Source organism: Astatotilapia calliptera, chromosome 11, assembly GCF_964374335.1.
Source record: "Astatotilapia calliptera chromosome 11, fAstCal68.1, whole genome shotgun sequence".
Classification (NCBI taxonomy): domain Eukaryota; kingdom Metazoa; phylum Chordata; class Actinopteri; order Cichliformes; family Cichlidae; genus Astatotilapia; species Astatotilapia calliptera.
In genome coordinates, this window is record NC_137432.1 from 23,197,976 (window position 1) to 23,217,662 (window position 19,687).

At 41.6% G+C, this 19,687-nt stretch overlaps 1 protein-coding gene across 1 annotated transcript; it reads left to right on the plus strand.

Annotated features, from left to right (window-relative positions):
• Positions 1 to 9,224: 9,224 nt before the first annotated feature.
• Positions 9,225 to 13,629, plus strand: LOC113032556 (uncharacterized). Its single transcript, XM_026185540.2, has 6 exons — positions 9,225 to 9,450; positions 10,886 to 11,238; positions 11,387 to 11,462; positions 11,816 to 11,894; positions 12,247 to 12,430; positions 12,559 to 13,629. Exons 2-6 carry the CDS (start codon positions 10,888 to 10,890, stop codon positions 13,129 to 13,131), a joined length of 1,263 nt encoding a protein of 420 aa, XP_026041325.2. The 5' UTR covers positions 9,225 to 9,450; positions 10,886 to 10,887; the 3' UTR covers positions 13,132 to 13,629.
• Positions 13,630 to 19,687: the final 6,058 nt, after the last annotated feature.

Genomic DNA, 19,687 nt, shown 5'->3' on the forward strand with positions numbered 1-19,687 from the left:
TAACAGCCAGAGTGTTGATGTCACATGCTGAATCCACTCAGGCACACAGTGCACTGGTCTCAGCAAGAGAGAGATGAACAGAAAGTATGAAAGAAGACAAAACGAGAAAATCAGGGGCGAGACAAGGCCCGGTTTAGGGATCAGTTAGTGAGAATTCATTCAGAGTTGGAGGCGGAAAAAGACAAAAAGACAGGATGGAGGAAATTGGGTTAAAAATAAAAGAATGAAAGACCTAACTGATTAGGGAAGAGGAGAAATGGAAATATGTGAAGGAAAAAAAGATGTCTGCTGTTTTAAACATAAGTTTTTTTGGTAGGAAGAACTTCTGTGAGTTGAATTTGAGTCATTTAACCACACCTTCTGCATGCACGCTTGTGTATGAACTAGTATTTTATTCTACGTCACATACAGAGGCAATTTAGAATCAACAGTTAGCTGAACACGCAGGTCTGTGGAGTTCCTTGTTGATGCAGAAGAACTTCCTCTGGTGTCATTAGGCAAGATGAAAACTCTTTGAACAGCTGATTTGAACATGTAAAATTCACCAGAGGCCTGATAATCACGTTTCTACTTAGCACATCTAATCAAACATTAAACTGATCTTGCTACTGAAACTTGTAAAGATTCTGATGCATTTAGTTACTGAACTTTAATCAATAGTGTCAATAATACCAATATTTCCTTTCTATGATGAAACTTTTATTTATCTGTTATAGCGTGACTCTCTTTTGCAAAAATACCCTGCCTAATGCAGGACAATCAACAGTGTTTCCACAGACACAAATACACACTGTGAAAATACAGATGAAAAATATACAAATTGTACGAGATAAAGTCCAAAAATGACCAAAAAGAATAAGATTCAAAGCCCAAAATATCAAAGTAAGACCTAATTGTAAACTACCACCACCCCCAGATGTACTAGGATAAAAACAAGAAACCACAAATATTTTAGAAATCTGTCAAAAACGTGTTTAACAAAACTTTTTTTCCCCATGCTAAATTTCATGGCATTACAGGGTTAGTGGTGTTGTGATGATCTATAGGAGGCAAAATGACAAGAGCTATGCCATTGTTCACAAACTTTATGATCCCACATCAGCTGTAAAACCACATTGTATGAAATGAATGATGTTGAGCTGCTTGGGCAAGAATATAGATGACAAGAAAAAATTAAAAAGAAGAAGAAAGGAGAAAAAGGAGGTCATACAGGCAAAGAATAAAGGTGTTTAGTACAGTCAGAAGATGTGGATGAGTGAAAAACAGAAAGCTGAGAAGACAAACAAGCGCTGGTTCTCATACTAGTATTGCTAGTCAACCTTCTTCTATGTTTCGTTTATCAAAAAACCCCAAAAATGTCAATAAAAGTGCAGTTCTGATTTTATTGCATCACCCCTCCATCTTCTCCCATCCTACGACTCTGCCTCTCCACCCTCGCACTCCACACTCGTTCTTTTATCCTCTTCCCTCCTTTCCTCTTTGACTCCGGTCAAGCGTTGTCGTCCACTTTTGCTTTTTCCTCAGCTGTGACTGTGTGTGTCAGAAGCCTGCAGGTGTGATCAATTTTCTTGTCTTTGTGACTTTGTTCACATGTGACTGCATGCATGACTGTGTGGTATGTATGTGCATGTCATATATGAGGTTTAACCACAGTCAAATACTTGACTGGAGGTCACCCTCTAAAGGCTCTGCAGTTTATTAACAATATGGTGTCAGATTTATGCGTTTTATTGTTTTCTATTAATTTCTTCTTGATTGACTTGAATAGCAACAGTAGCACAGTGTTTCTCTGAGCATGAAAAAACATGAAGTTCGATGATTTCTTCATAGAAGAATGCCTATCACAAACTGAATCAACAACAAATCCATTACAAAACTAAATTACAAACAACGAAAAAACTGGTTCTTTCACCTGCTGCAGCAAAATTATGGGAAAATTACAGATTTTTTTTGGTTTGCAAGGCCTCTCTTTGAATGCAATCTACTCTCAACACTGTCAGTTCTTTGGAACTGATACTCTGACTTTTGTTATGAAATAATAATAATAATGCCCTTTTTAAAAATAACTTACTCGTGCTTCACTACAAACAATATTTGTTATTGAGGTGCAATTGATGCAACTCTGCTTTGTACTTTTATCAGTCACATCTTGGAGGTCATTCACAGTGCAGGTGACATTGGGGGCCATTGATTTTCAAATGTTCGTCCAATATATAACCGACAGCTGTTTCCTGTTCTTGGCAGACAGGAGTGGCCTCCACTGTGCTCATCTGTTGCTGTAGCAGATCTGCTTCAAAGTCAGATGTGTTATGATTTGAGAGATGCGCTCCTGCACAACCACTCATGTTTGTAACGAGTGGTTGACTGACTTACTGTTGCTGTTCTGCTTAAAATCTTCTGGCCGTTCTTCTCTGACCTCTGACATCAACAAGATATTTTCACCCAGCTGCTGCTCGCTTGATATTTTCTCATTTCAGACCATTCCCAATGCCAGCAGGCCAGCAGTATTCGAAACAATTAGACCAGTAGCTGTGTCACTTTTATTCCCCTTTCTTCTTGATGCTTGGTTTGAACTTGATCACTCTACTGACCATGTCTACATGCCTGAATTTGAATTTCTGACCTGTGATTGGTTGATTAGGTATTTGCATTAATGAGTATAAAGTGGCTGCTGACTGTATGTGGTGTGACTGCAATGGACCATACAGTGGCTGCTGCTATGTTCATGGATTCTACATATTTTCTTTGTCTATTTTCTGATGCATATAGTTTCACGAGTATCATTTTGCTTTTCTCCATTTAAGCAATTTTGTAAAATTTCAAGTACATTGTTCACATTTCATTTTTTGTGCCTAAAATGTTTTTACTCTACATTAGGGCTACATTTTTGCTGCACTCCATCCAAAGTCAGTAAGGTGCAGATAAAAGTAAAGAAAACTTTTGTTTATTGTTTCGTCATAAATGCCACAGCAACCCAGTATGTCAGTGGACACACTTTGAGTAGATTGGCTACTTTGAAAAAAAATGACCAGTAAAATTTCTTAAACCAGAAACAGATTCAATGTTACTGCAAAGAAAATATATGTATAAAAGAGTTATCTCTATGTCCCACATGAAAAGATAACCAAGCTAAAAGCATCCCAGTGCGATCTTTACTTTTAAAGATATTAAAGTTATACACATTTTGGAACTAAAAAAAAAAAGTTTCAAGGCTTGTCTGTGTTTCCATATCTGCCGATCTGGTTACAAGCCCCTAATAAACTTGAAGAGACCACTCAAGGCCCACATGACTGCTTTGTTATGGTCAATAAACTTAACCCCCGGAGGTCTCCTGGATCCATTTCCAAGCATTAACTTCAAGGTTAAGTAATTTATTTGTGGTTCTCTCATGGATTCTAATTTTAAATAGAAAAACATCTTTTAAAAACCAGAACACAAAATTCCCATTTCTCATCTGGGGTCTTTCTGACTTTACTGTGTTTCTTCATCACGTTGGTGTAAGTCTCACATCAGGAGTGTCACTGTCACCACATCTCATATCACAGTCTCATCTGTGCAAGTCAGTAAAACAGTCTAAACAAAGGATGTCAAACTCCTTTTACAATGAGGGCCACATACAGCCCACTTGGATCTTCAGTGGGGCAGATGAGTGAAACTACTCTTTCTGTCAGTGTAAACATCTTTAATTATACATTTAATCCCTGAGATCTTTTAGTATAAGATAAATAAGTGCAGTATCTACAGCAGGTCTTGGTTTATCTTCATGACAAATGTGTAAATGTATGAAATGTAAACTACTATCCTGTAGCTTTAAAAGAACAAGTTTTCGTTGATTGATGAACATTTTCTCTTTTTTATACTGACATTTTTATATTAGACAGTAAAAAACTGGACCTTTTCCTGTTTATCTTTTAGGTAACTATTTTGGTGTAGTATCTTTATCAGCAGGAAAAGCTGTCAAATTTATAGAAAAATACAAAATTTAATGCAACCCATCATATCAACCTAGACACCTCTAGTTTTTTCTAAGAGTAACATCATATTAGTCACTGCAATTTTTAAAAAATCATCCCTTTTTTGTTGTAAATCAGTCCTGATACTATGTGCATCAGAAAATAAACAAAGACAAAAATATACTATATACACAGAAACAATTACTGAATAGTATGACAAAGTCACACTACATATGTGTGTAGTTCATGCTTGCATGTAATAACAGTGTCATAACCTGCACGTGTGACACAAGACTGAGAATATGTGTTTGTAGCTGCTTCGACTGAACCTCTTCTGAGACCGCGTTTATATTTGCTTTCAACTGAAGAGCATATTCACTGCTACCACTGACAGCATTTAACGGCCTTGCTGTTTCATGCATATTTTAAAAACTTGAGAAGTGATTTGATTGAAAACACTAATGCAATGCTTCACAGCGTTGTTTCATAAGCGAGAGATCTGTATTTCTTTCTGGAAAATAACAATTTGATCAGTTGTACCATTCAAATGAGAAACACATCACACAATGACTATCACCTTTAGCAGTGAAGTATGTGTAAAACCAATAGCAGTGTGTACAAATACTATGAGAAAGCCTGATGTGGGTTCTCACTGGTGTGAGATTGATGTGAGAATGGCGTCAAAATGATCAATAAAAACTGTCATTAAATAAAGATCTTCGGTGTGAACACCAGGGGGAGCCCTATCCATGTGACATATTTTGGGCTTAACGAGCAGAAAATACACCCTAAAAGTAAATGTTATCGTCACTTCTTCCTGCAACACTGGAAAGATCGTTACAATCTTGGAACTGCTCCAAAGATGCCGAATAAGGAAACATCGACATTTATTTAGGTGAAAAATAGCGAATCACAAAAATAAATAAATAAACTAGTGAAAACAGAAAGACTGAGCCCACGTGAATCCACTGCTTCACTGTGAACCGCAAGCGCCACCAATTAAAGTCTCCACGCACTGATTAGCTGCGCAACTACTTTTAAACTGGATATAAATCGCCCTTTAGGGAACAGTTCCCTTTAAAACCTCAGAGTCAATCCAAGCAAGAGTCTTTTGATCTAGATTACATCACATTGTGGATTCAAGGATAAACTTCAAAGATAAAACTGAAAAGGTTACATCACTTACTGCATCAAGCATAGAAACAACAGGATATAGAATTTAATTAATAAAATCACTGATTGCAACTATTTATCCCTTAAGATAAACAAAAGTGTGGGGGGAAAAATCCCACCAGGTCTGCTCATAAGTGTTTGAATTATTTGCTATTTATGTTTGTTGTTGTTTTTTCGTGAAACTCTGATCTGTTCTCTTCCTCGGGTTGTTGACAGCGGTTTGTGTGACTCGTGACTATTGTTTCTAACATCTCTGGCACTGATCTCGCGATTTTAGTTTTCTCCACCTCCTCTGTCTGTCTCTCAGCTCCATCCTTTCACACAGTGCACCGGAGCGCTCAAACGTGAAGCACTTCAGCCAAATTATGCAACACTGGTAACACTTGCCGCTCTCCCATTGGCTGTTGAGTCTTCCACTTGGAGGTGTGGCTAAAGTGCTTCCACCTGCCATTTGCCAAGTCTGTGCCGAGGGCGTGTCTGCCGGTTTCATTCACAAATCTAGCAGCGGAGCGTCTCTCCGACATGTGAAGATCCCTCTGCTTATTCTGTGGCACACATGTCTGCTCCGCAGATGTACGCCTGCAGCCTGAACAGAAGATGGATTCTGACTAGTTCAGAATGAAACTGTAATGTTTGTGGTAACAGCAACAAATATTACTACCATAATGGTGTCCTTTAGCACTTGTGTGATAGTAACATATGAAAAGGAGTCTAGAGAAATGTCCGTGTTAAAGGCAGGAGGCTTAAAATAACTGTTGGATGTCGGTGATCTTTGAGCCCTCGGGGAGCAATTCATTAAAAACAGGTGTGATCCTTTCACAGAAATTACTGCATCAGCTCAGGAACACTTCCACAAATTATTGTCTGTTCACATCCACAAATTTTCTTTTTTTCTTTAAAAAAACCCCCACATATGGCTTATATGTGAACATAATCCAGAAACACTGCTATCTTCTCTGTGCTAACCCTCATTTAAAATGTACTCAGGCAAGGATGTTGGACAAATCAAAATTTGAAGTTCTGTTTGGAAAAATGAACACAGCATCCCACAACTAAAGAGGAGAGAGAACATCCAGTTCGTTATCAGCAGTCAGTCAAAAAATCCTGCATCTCTGATGGTGGGTGCATTGGTGCCTATGGAATTGAGAGCTTGCAAATCTGGAAAGGCACCATCAATGCTGAAAGACATATAAAGGTTTTAGAGCACCATATACTTCCATCCAGACCACATCTACTCCAGAGAAGGAGAAGCAACGTGACTTTGTAGTAGAAGACTCTAGTTTTTAAACTTGCCTGCCTGCAGTCCTGCCTTCTACAAATAGTCAATACATCATGAAATTAAAAGTACAACAAAGAAGATCCAGGACTTTTTGAGCAGCTAGAATCCTATATCAGACGAGAAAGGGACGTTATTCCTCTCCCAGAAGTCCAAAAACTGGTCTCCTTAGTTCCCAGAGGTTTACACACTGTTGTAAACATGGCACCCCATCCCAACTTTTTTGAGACATGTTGCTGCTATCAAATTCAAAATGAGCTGATATTATTCTTGGGTTGAAATATTTGATATGTTTTCTGTGTTCCACTGTGAATAGAACAAGGGTTCATGAGATTTGTGAATCACTGCATCCTGTTTTTATTTACATTTTACTCAGTGTGCCAGTGTTTTTGAAACTGACATTGGAAGCTGTAATCGCACTGTAGTTGCAAAATACATTGTGAAAGAGTTTGCGTGATACTTTGGAACTGATTCCAAAAAGCATGTCTGATTTGCCCAAAGGTGAGTGCACTATCACTGAGGAGCAGATATAGTAGTTAATAATTGTGAGGCAGGCGCTAAAGTACCAGGCTTCAAACCAAATAGTAACTTATTGAAAATTTGAAACAAAGTTTAGTAGTACTAAGCAGTTTCTGCCTGTTCTGCAATGAAAAGAAATATACTGTTTAGACACTCAGGTACGTGCACCCAAACACATAATAATTACAAGAGGGATGTACAGTGTGTTTCATCAAGTTCCTTTATGGATATTATTTCATTGTGATATGGCAACATGATCGACATTTCCTCTAAATCAGAGGAAGCTGAAGGAGAAGGTAGGGCAGGGTAAAGCAGCAGTGTGTAGTAGTTTCCCAGCTATCCTGACATGGTCTGAATCTTTGTCTTTCTGATGGAGGACAAAGATACAAAGAGCACAAAGAGTGTATACTGCAAACTGTCTCCACTTTATATTGCAGCTCTTTGTGTCTTTGTCTTCCTTTATACCAATGACTTTTCAGTCCTAGTGTCTGATTCTCACCTCACCAAACAGGAACTTCAACTTTCACTACCTAAACATTTAAATGCTTTCACACTGAGTAAGAATGTATGTAGAAATGTCTTCTACGTAAAGTAATCGTGTAAATGTTTAATTTAGCTTCTATAATTAAGCGCTCTCACATCCCTCTTTGTTTCCCTCTAAATCATCTGCTGAATCCTTTTTATTACATTCATGCAATAGTCAGTTTTTACTACAATCAACCCAATGGAGCAATGCTCTGATTTCCACCTCAGGGACCGGTTTGACACACTGAACTTTGACCCACTTAATTGACAAACACATCTTCCATAAATGATACTTCAGCTTGTCAATACAAGGACTGATAATGAGAAAAGAGAAAAAAAAACATGGAAGCCAAGTGGAGGATGGGATTTGAAGGGGATGGTCTTCAGCAAGCATGAACTCAAAGTAGGTTCAGTGAGTTCATGTGCTGTAGAGGAATGCTCACGTAGCACACATACGACCTTTCCCCTGGTTTATTTTTTGCCAAAGTTCACCTGTTATTGTATCCTGACAATAAGAGGGTCCTGTTTGCGCACCTGATGTTAAGGTTACTAAATACTGAGGGACTTGACATAGTTGCAGGCCTCGAAGATGGTAATTGTCAATCTAACAAGGACACAGCCTGTTGTGTACGTTGAGGAGGGTCAGTGGGTTCATGTGTATGTTAAGCATGGGAGTGGGGGAAGGGTAGGCCGTTTATCATAGGCTGAAACATGCTGGGGATTTCGGATCTAAAAATACTAGTCAAAGCCAGTAAAATCGTGGCCTTACAATAAAGCCCAATGAGGAGAGAGACCAGCAATAAGATAAGTATGTAGCATGTGACAAGATCATGTGTATGATCCATGTACGTTGGTATAATGCATTGCAAGTTTCAGAGGGAGGGTCAGTGAGTTCGCTGCTGTAAGGCTATATATCATGGTACTGGGAGGTGATTTGTTATCTGTATGATTGCATGCAGCAGTGTGTGTTTTTAACTTAAACATGAAATGACACTGACACAAAGCAGGCAATCACACTTTAAATACGATATTTCATTGTTTGGAAAATTTATCACCTCAGCTCTCCTTCCTACTTTCATCCTCTGAATTCCAGTTTGTGACACTAGACAAACGAGTTGGTAAGCTTTAAACTGAGGAAAATACAAAAATGTTCACATGAGATTATGTAAAACTGCAAGAAATTTAGCAAATAAACAATATCCGTCTAATATTGCAAGTTATGTAACCCAAGATAACTCAGGGTGAAAGAATTGCACAGCCTTGTCCAGGCAGAGTGACCATCATTATAAGAAATGTGATTTTCTAGTCTGTTCTGGGCAATATAATGAAAAACGTCGCCCACTGTTTATTTAGTTATTATTTTACCTTTGAGAGGCCTTATTTGTAAGCGGTTTTCGTGCTCCATGCGTGCCTTCTGCTAAACCTCTCAAGTCCCTTGTTATATTTATTTATCAACGTGCGTTCTTACGCTCTCGGTATGAGTAATTTTTGCGCACATCTCGTGCATAGAACATACTGTGCACATCTCGGGCCGACGTGCGTGCCTGCGTGTGTTTACACCCGCTCGCTATAGTAGAGCAGCCCAGCCCAGACGCCACACTCACGGGCGACACATGAGTGGGCAGGACCGTGAGTGCCGGGGCCGCCGTCCAGTCAGCGGAGATCACTGCGATCACTGGCTGAAAGGTTCAGCCAATGGCGCGCGCCGCCGTCGACACGGCAGCCAATGGAGTGCGCGCAGAGCGTGGGCACGTGGATTTGCGCACATGTTGACGCTTGTAAACTGCCGAGAGAAAGAGGCAGCACAGGCACAGACCGATGAACGGCAGGCCGGGTGGTGTGTGTGTGTGTGTGTGTATATGTGTGTGTGACAGAGAGGTGATGCTCGGCGTCCCGATGCTGCTCCAGCCTCGGAGTGTGGACTGACGGACCAAAAGTAGAAGACAGAGCCATCCTCCACTATTATTAGAATCAGCTGTTATTTTTAAAAGCGCTTTACTGAAGGTAAGAATTTTCAAAAGCATTTTTATCTTTTTTGTTTGCCGAAGTTGGCAGCTTAGCCTGAAGGAATTTCCTGTCCTGTGCGTACCATCCCGGTATAATTTTAATATATCCTAAAGCTGTGTTGCCTAACGATAAATTGCTTTTAAACGTTATAATGATTGCTCAGATTTTCCTTCATGTTTAAGACAAGTAACTGCTATGGATTTATGTTAGTGTCTGATAGACTGAACGGCTTTAGATGGCCTGAATGTACAGTTCTATTAGTTTCTCTTGCTGGCGTGGTGGTGGTGGGCACAGACACAGGCCGGCAGAAAACACCTGAGTCGCAGCCTCATGGTCTACCTGTGCAGGCTGTGGCAACACATCCACCAATCCAATCCTACCGCATCTCCATCCAGCTGGGGCTATAAACTAAGTAAGGGGTTGTACATAAACAGAAATAGCATCAGATTGCCTCACAGTATTTGAAGCTGTTGACTCTTTCACGTTAACAACGTGCCATTTGGTTTGACAGCCACCAGACATAAAATGTAAATGGCAAAGCACGCTGTCTGAGCGTTTCTTTCTCCTTTTGCGTTTGTGTCAGTCTCCTTCATTTGTGAGTGACTTTTGACTTTATTTTTCTGACGCTGATAAAGAGTTCTGTTGGTGTATTTCATTGCTGAGCATTTCTCAGTTTCCCCTGAAATCTCCCCCTCAGTATTGGTGGGATCAGAGATTGAACAAGCTGAGAAAGAAAGGGGGAGAAAAACAAACAGATGAGAGAAAGGCACATGGCCAGAAATGCAGAATGTGAAAATGTGAGAAAAAGGAGGAGGAAGAGGGCTTGGTTTGGAGAGGAAAGGAAGAGGGGGCACCGGGCTTGTGTGCATAACGAACAGGATGAGCTGAAGGCAGAGCGGAGAGGGATGAGAAGCATACAGAAATACAGCCGAGAGGAAAGAGAGTGGTTTGTATGTGTGTGTGTGTGTGTGTGTGTGTGTGTGTGTGTGTGTGTGTGTGTGTGTGTGTGTGTGAATCCAAGGGGGGATGGAGCGCAAGCCTGAGACGGAGAGGAGGGGCTAGAGAGAGCACTGGAGGCTGTGGCAAAGAGAGAGAGCAGGCCTATTCCGATTTCACTACTCTACAAGCTCCCATCCCCCTCACACATTTTACTCTCCTACAGCCTCCAATCTCCTCAATGGAAGCCAGACATGCACTACTATTGTGTGCCTACTGCCTACCCCCAGTCCCAAACTAGGGCAGTGCTATACCCACCATTTTGAGTAATAGGGGTTATAATTTTTGGTAGCGAGGTAGGAAAATGGAGTATTGCCAAATGCTAAGAACTAAACTTCCTCTCACTTCAGATGTGTTGGTTTTCAATGTTCCCTTAAGCCACACTTGTGTTTCTTTCCGTCATCCTAATCTTTGAGCTTTCTTTCTGTCCCGATAGGGATGCAGTCGCAGGGCAGCACCTCCTCTCAGCCCTCCTTTGATTCCCTGAGCTCCAGTGACAGCCTCTTGTTCAGCGATTCAGAGCAGGCAGAGGACGACACAGACGTCTTCCTGACAGACAGCTCTCCATCTGTCATCATCGGGGGGTCGGGCAGCGCGTCAGCAAGTGGAAATGGGGGGTCAGACAGTCCCGGGTCACAGTGGACGTGTGACGGCTTCACCGACAAAGAGGAAGAGGAGGACTCGTACAGGTCACAGAGTGGTGGCAAAGCGGCTCACGTCAGCCTGGGGAAGACTGATCCGGCGAGGCAGACTGCAAAATCACAAGGAGATCTGCTGTTTGCTCAGAAGGTAAGAAAGGTGATGGGCAGAAAAGGAGAGTGATGAGAAGAGGGCTGACATAGCAGTGTGCGTGCAAAGGAAAGCCCAGCAGATAGCCTCAGACAGCCAAGCCTAACCAAAACCAACTCGTAATCTGTCTTCCCTCCTCCTCTGTCAGTGTGCTGAGCTGCAGGGTTTCATCAGGCCCCTGCTAGAGCTGCTGAATGGACTGAAGAGGGGCCGATTCGACCGGGGTAAGCATCCTTTCTTCACTGTCTTCTGGGAGGCAAGTGTGTGTGTGCGCTCGCTGGCTTCTGCAGTTGTTGAGGCTGAACACAGGTTTACATGATCTAAGTGGCCTCAGTCCATTGAAATAGTAAGTTTTCCTTCAAGCAGTAGTCTGTATTGATGTAGCCTATCGATCCAGTCCACAGTGCTGTGTGTGTGTGTATGTGTGAAGCGAGTCTTCTCGCTGACTCAGTAGCTTGCAAGAGTTTACCGATATCATGAGTTAGAGCGTGTGTGCATGTGTGAGACCGTGCATGCCCACATATGCATTCATTCAGTGTGAATGCTGACTGAAGGATTATGTTCTTTTGATTGACAGGCTTGAGTAGTTTCCAGCAGAGCGTGGCGATGGATCGTATCCAGAGGATTGTGGGGGTTTTACAGAGACCTGACTGCGGGTAGGATGTCAACCAAATTGTCCCACCATCCATCAGCCCTCTTTTTCTCACTCTTATCAAGTCCTGCCATCATGAGATGTTTTAGCTGCATTTAAGAATTATTATCTTTATTAAACTGTGAGTTGATCTTAGATATGCAGTGCACGGTGAGGCAGGATGTTTTATTGAACAGTCCTCAGGCAGGTAGAGTTACAGCTTTCACTGTCAGTGCAGAGAAACACCAAACTTCAGATGAAATTTTACCTAGATCTCTGTGCAGGATCATAAATATCCACGCCTGTTCCTACTCAGCAGCAAAGTCGTATTCCTATCTGCTCCTCACCTAAATTTTGTTCCTCTTTCTACATCATAGGGAGAAGTATCTGAACACTCTGCTCCAGGTGGAGATGATGCTAAAACTTTGGTTTCCCCAAATTCTCACTCAGCCTGTGTCTACAGCCTCCAGTGTCGCCACATCCCCTGCCCGATCCCTCCAGGAAGCTTTCGGCTCCATCCCGCCGCACAAACACAGGGATCAGTTACATATTCCCGTTAAGGTGAGGACATACATTCCTGACTTCTTGCTGCTAATACACATAAACATTTCTCCACCCCACCAGCACCACAAATTTTACAAAAACCTCCCGTTCATATTCTGAAAATTACTCTCCTGTTTATTTTCCAGAAGCGCAGACTCAGCTGGACGGGTACAGACTCTCCCACGCCTTCCCCTGTACCTCTCAAGTCCCCCCATATCAGCACAGGAGAAAACAGGGTGAAGTCTGATTGCAGAGAAGGTGGACCTTCTTCCTCCCCATCACTAGCAGCTGATGCAAATCAGAGTTTGGCACATGCAGCCAGCAGCAGTCAGCTAACTGATGACAAAAATGACGGAAAAGACGGAGACAGCAAGGAACCAGTGAAGGTGTCGAAGTACCAAGCGGGTCAGAGCTCTAAGCCGAGCCTCACGTGGGTTCATGTTGCGCCCATCCTGTCCCCACGAAATACCTGCCTCTCACACGATGCCCTCACAGCCAGCAGGAGGTTGAGCCCGGCTACACAAGACAGCTCCATCTCCTCCACCACACCTTACAAGCACCCCAAAAATGTGAAGAAGCCAATCCGGTGCCAAAGCCAGCCTGTTGCTGGACAGCAGAGTGAGAGGGGGACCACCGAGGCAACTCCGGGTGAGAGCCAGTCTCCTCCTGTTACACTTAAGCCTTTGCCTGGGGCGTGTCCCACCAGCTTGAAGACCTGATGTACTGAATCAGCAAAAGAACTGGCAGCCTTGCTTTGTTACACCACTGGGCTAAAAGCTGCTGCGACAGGAAGAAGGGAAGAGGCTGAAGGGCTGTGATTATACTTGCATTAATGAGAGGAAGTGAGGAAAGAATTGTTGGTGATAGATGTTGAAAACAATGACGGATAAAAACATAACCTATCATCCAGACCACAGTTAAAACAGACATTTCAAACAACAGGACATAAACAAGAACCGTTATCACACTTATAATCGAAACTCGTGCGGAAAGGTGGTTGTCAAGGTTCAAAAGCAATGTACAGGTAACGAGAGACATTCTAGAGTATTTAGAGGAGTAAATGATCGCTCCTCTTCAGCATGAAGGCAATCAATACAAAAAGAAGAAATATTTATGTAGGTGACTGTTTCAACAGACATCTAACTTGAAAGAAACTGTTCGAAAATGGAACAGCCGATGTCAGTAATCAAAATAAAACCTTCCAGTGTTTATTTTGATGTGGTTGATGAGTGAGCTGATTCTAGTCTTGCAGCAGAAGACACGTTTTTCTCTACATTCTTTTGAATGGTTTGAAGAGGAAAAAGCGACACTGGGGGTAACTAAAAAAATCTTGTTGCTAGTGATGTGAGAAATGAGGTGTAGTGTGCGCCGTGTCGGAGCCATTGGAGACGGTGGAAAAATGACATCACAACTCACGAATGTAATCCAAGAATTGTTTAGACACTCGGCTGGCAGATCATCAGCATCGAGCAGGAGTGACATCGCAGCGACCGGTGGTCACATAACTTTTCCTGTCGTGCCGTGGATCAGATGTTTCCGACGGCAAACCGACTGGCAATCAGTCTCATTACAATCCAAGACTTTTAATAGACCAGCGTATGGAGTTAACAAGGACCACTAAAAGACATGTCTATTGATTCAATTACACAGTTAATTTATTCATGTGTTGATCTGATACTGCATCTATTTATTGTTTGTATTTATTGGGCAGCTTATCACCTGCTGTGCGCTTGCATAGTTTGGCCTACAGTTCTTTTGAGGTGACTGGGAAGATGCTGTTGACATTTTTTTGTGGTTTTTATTGCTATCGTGAGGAGGGCAAAACAAAAAGGACGTGAAATCTTATGATTGGTCTCTTGGACTACTGTGCCTTTTTTACCAAATAGGATGTGTTTTTCAAAAAAAAAAAAGCATTCTGTGCTCTCAGTGCATTCATACTGTGTTTTGATTGTTTGCATGTGTTTCACAAAACCAGTGCACAGTCAAACGCGAAAGCCAACGTGTAGTCACCCTTCTTCTAAAATCGCACACAGCTTAAAAACCAACATCATCAACTGTGATTCTTTAAAACAAAAACAAAAAAAAATGGCATCCAGCTCTTATATCCCAACATCTACAGCTCACCTGAATGGCCTGCATCTCTGACTAATACACACACCAACAGCAGTGGCTACTATTTGTCATGTAGTATTTAAGTGTCTAGCCTTCCTTTGGGGCTTTTCTTTAGGTTCTGATCAGGAGAGAAACAGACTGAACGGCACTTAAAGATGGTGCTCTTGAAAACTTGAAAACATGGTGAAAATATAAATGTAAGGGAAGAAATCTTTCTTTGCACCACTCTCTACCGCTGCTATCATCGTGCTGATTTACATGTATCATTGAAGGCTTGCTCTTTAATTGGAAGTCCACTCACAGCATTCATTTAAATGTTGAAGGGGTTCTTAGTAACCCGACTGGATTAATCTATATTGTAAATATTTGGACTGATATTTTTGAATTGGTGTGAGAGGTTCATATGTTATTTACATAACTACAAATGGGGTGGGGGGATTTGCATTACTAGACTCCTCCAAAAAGCACCACACGTGAACACAGAGCCACCGGCAGCCAACATGTTACTGCCTGTTTGTTTTTGTTGTTTTTCTCAGTACGGAGTGTACAAACCCTCAGTCACTCTTATCCTGCTACAATACGCCAGATGTTGACTCTTGATCAGAGGCTGGGGGTGTCTTCCACCACACTCCTGTTTTGGTTTTTGGGTTGTTTTTTGTGGTATGACAGAGAAGCCAATTGCACTTATTTTTCATTATGTCCTTTTTCATGTGTTTTCTACTGCAGCGACCACTGCTTATTGGTCAGAAATAATGTCTTGTTTATTTCAGCTGCCTTCTTCTTTTACTACTACAACTACTTATTACATTTTAAAAGCTGACTGTAGTTCCACCTCGCCTCCCTTCCCCCACTCTGCTGCACTCGTCTGCCCCTGCCCTCTCCTCTCCTTTATCTCCCTCAATCCCGTAGTATATTTTCTTTCTAAACTAAACTCTGTCTTTCACTCAACCCAATTCTATGTGATATTACACTCCTTTTTTTTTTAAAATATTGATACAATCAAAGATTAAAAAAAATAAAATAAAAAAAAAACTTTTAATAAATGAAACCAATTTTTGAAAGATGAAACTGCCTGTGTGCTTGTTTACGCAAATCTTCATGCATTTATTTTGTTTTCTTTTGATTATGCAGCTCCCGATTTGGAAAGCAGCTTTTAATAAACAGATGTGTGACTCGATGGGGTGCAGATTTACAGACTGTATATTCTGAAGGCTGCGTGAGTGCACGAGTGAGTGGGGGTGAGGCGGAGACGATGAAGGCAGGAAGAAGAGGAGGGGCAGTGGGGTGGTGAGACTACAGCCTCTGTAATCTGACTGAGAGAGGTAGGGGGGCTGGCTGATCCTCCAACCAGCTGCTACATCAGAGTCCAAACACTACTTTAGCTTATATGTGTGCTCATGTGAGAGTGTTATAATGAGTAAATACCTTCTGGAGGTTAGCAGAGAAAAGTTGGTGGTCTCTGTAGCGCGGTCCTGCATTTCACACGAAAACAATTACCCACAGGCTAAAGTCTGATCTCTGCAGGCGACCACCGAGAATTTTAATTCCCTCTAGAAAAAAAAAATCAAAAGGTGAGAATGAAAAATTGAGTGGCGCGGCGCTGCATCACCCACACCGAACGTGATGAAAGAAAATGAAAAAAATTCTGATAACCCAAACACACACTGGGAGGTTGCTAGGAGTAATGTTATGTAACAAAATGTGAGTTTTACTTCAAAATAAAGAGAAAGTAAAAACTTTAAAGTTATGAAGCTGTGTACTAATTTAACTTCAATCTGTCTTTTTTGTTGTTTTCAAAAAACATTGCTTCTTTTATCCTTTAATATTTAAATCTGGAAGTTCTGATTCTGTTAATTTCACCAATTCTCAAAGAAAAATCTATGACCAGAAAATCAGACGCAACAATAGATGTTACACTGCACAAGGAGCACAACTGTTAATTTCATGTATTAACCATCATTGCACTCTCGTTCTCCTTCGCCCAGCATCATATCCTTAGATACTGCATGCACACCAGGATGAGAGTGGCAAATTTTGGGAGGGTGTGGTTTTGACTTCTCTCTCATGCCATGCGGCACGTATGCATGCATGCATGCGCTGCTCCCCCCCTTCGCACGCTCTGACACACTGACTGGCTGATTTGGTGATGGGCTTGTCTCTGACACAGTGACTATGCTACGTTACAACAACACAGACAGCCCTCCCTGCCTCCACCCTCCCTCCCCCTCGGCCCCCCCTTGTATCCATGCAGTTTTTAGCAGAAAAAGCCCTTGCCCTCCATCTCCCCACCGCTGCTATTCTCCCCCCCTCTTTCTACTCCGGAGGATGGAAACGAGGGGCAAGAGGAAAAGGACGAGAAGAGGATGTGTGGAGGGCACAGGGACGAAACTTGACCTCGCTACAGTTTTGAGAACATTTTTTTAACAAACAAAATATGTATAATTGTTCTTTTTCTCCCCAAAAAAGCTACATTTGTTTTTTGTTTAATCATTCAGTTGGATTATAATATTCTGTTTGCGCAGTATATTTTCACATAATTAACATTACAGCACAGTTCACATTCAAGTTGTTTTCACTTCTCCGAGCATGTGTTGGCTTAATTTAGCATGTGTGTGTCCATCAATAGGATTGCACATAATGAACTTACTGCGGCTCTTATCCCTTGCTGTGTAGGTTTTAATTGTGGGCCCACATCCTGTTACTGGTTTTAACAAGTTGATGATTTAATGGTGTCCTTCCAGTTCTGCTCTGTGCACATAATGAAGGGAACGACACAATGAGGTGCTTATTCACTTATTCTAAACACCCCTCCCCCATAATTTCACTCCAGTATGACTCGCGTGAGGTGAAGTCACTCTCTGACTTTACAACTACATACACAGCCTCTTACTCACCATAAGTCCACAGGGTTTTTTTTAATGCAGACTTGACCAAAAAAACAGCCTGAATGCTCAATAAACCTGCCCAATCCTGAAATGGAAATCAGAGACATTTCGAAGTCCCTGCTTCGCCGGAGATCACAGCGGTGACGGGCCCTTGGTGTGCCAGGTTGAAGGGGTTGCTCTGCGCGCCATCTGTGGTCTCCATCTCTGTGAACAACGTAAAGACAGAGACACCAGGACTAAATTTTCAAGGGCGCACGTGTGTCTCATCATGACATTGTGTGTGTGTGTGTGTGTGTGTGTGTGTGATATTTGGGGCACGGCTCAGCTACAGGCAAATAACATCCTCATCAGTTTCTCTGGCCTGAATGTGTTCTCGGGAGTCTGCTCGCGATGACACCATCCCACACGGCTGCTTAATTATTCAAGTACACTGAGTGAAAGGGAATCACCAGGTTCAGTATACTCATGAGGGGGGAAAGAAAGACACAGATGGCAAGCAAAGAGGGCTATAAATGAGACAAAAGTGAGAGATTAAAGCTTACTCCCTCTGAGTTAGAATGAACCACCTGCACATAAACTGAGATCCTAGCAGCGTATGCTCGAAGTCAAGACAGCTGAGCCCCCTGAGAGTGTATCTTCCAAGATGATTTACAACCCCTGTCAGACACAATGAAATAAAACTGGGTCAGCATGATAAAATATACCATAACCATACAGTTGATGAATCAAAAAGCTTTGTGTGAGAACAGGGGGGATAACTTAACTAAAGTCTTAAACTTTGCTCTGTAGTTAATTTTTGGAGAAAAGCAATAATATACATTAATAGCTGATATCAAGCTCAAAGGCTGTTAAGACTGAAAGGAAACACTTAAGATTCAGCAATAAAAGCTTTGCAGATACCGGACTAGGATTACAAACTAAATACCTGACATTCCAGTAATATAACAGATTAATTCATACAGCTCCCATCGCATGCCCCCATGATGCATTACTCTTGTTTTAGCTGCACAGGCAAATTGAAATCACTGTGTTTGCCAGTGTGGGGTCAGGGCATGCGTGTGCGCATGTGATGCTGTGTGCGTTTTTGTTTTTCCTGTGTGCACTTGTATAGAAATATCTGTGGTATTGTCATATTATGTGCTGAGGTGTCATTACATAATAGAGCTGGCTGGAGAGAGGGAACGGGGGGCGGGGGCTGTGGGGTGTGCAGGGCAGACGGCTCATGGGAGGGATTCAGGTTGGCCACGGGTGGTCGTAGCAGAGTGGGTAAATGTGAGAGACAGTGGTGTGTGAGGTGTTTACTGTCAGGCTCATCATTTGATTATCCACAGATTAAGGTAGCATTATTGTAAATTTAATGAAAATAATTACCCATGTTGGGTTTTTTGTTTTGTTTTTAGCCAAAATCAGAGTTAAAACCGAGAGAAGAGCTTTATATGTAAACCTGGCATTTAGCAACTCATGTACTACTTTTAGGCTGATCAGTGAGAAAGTGAAGCCCAACAATTTAAATTTTTTTTAAAACATATTATTTGGAGTCATGTTAATAAGTAAGTAATGTTTGCTTATTTGTCTCACTTTCCTATCAGAGACGGTACCATAATTACAAAAAAACTCAATAGTTTTGGAGTCTTTTAGCTCATCTATCTTCATCAGACTATCCTTGAACATTCAGATGTCACCCACTGGTTTTGGAGTATGCATTTTGAAGCTTCAACTAGCTTTTTGGCTGCTGACATGTTGCTATTGGTTTTTGAGCAAGACATGACCATATGCGAATGAGATGATGAAGCGTCAATAGCAAGCTGATTCATAAACTGTACACGTGCATGGCACAGACACAAATATAGACTTATTAGTATTAATCAACAGACTAACAACATACTACAATTTCACTTACCAGAACTGAAGCGCAGATGTCTTGGATGTTGATCTCTATCACCCAGCAAACCATATTATGTAATTTTATTAAAGACACCAACCGCAGAGACCACGTTTATTTCAGTAACAATGGTGAAGACAAAACTGCTAGTGCAAGTTTACTTTGTAAACAAAAAGAAGTTTTTGTTGTATTATTCAAATGCCTCTAACCCACAGTTGAGGCTAAATGTACAACATTCAGTTATTTAGCATTATATTTAACTGTAATTATGTGCTTCACTCCCCACTGTCCTGCTTTTTTTCTCCTCTATCACTGCATGGATATCTCCAGACTATTTATCTCAGCTTTGTCTTAAACACACTGTTCCTCACATATTTAAGTCACGGGTTCAGAACT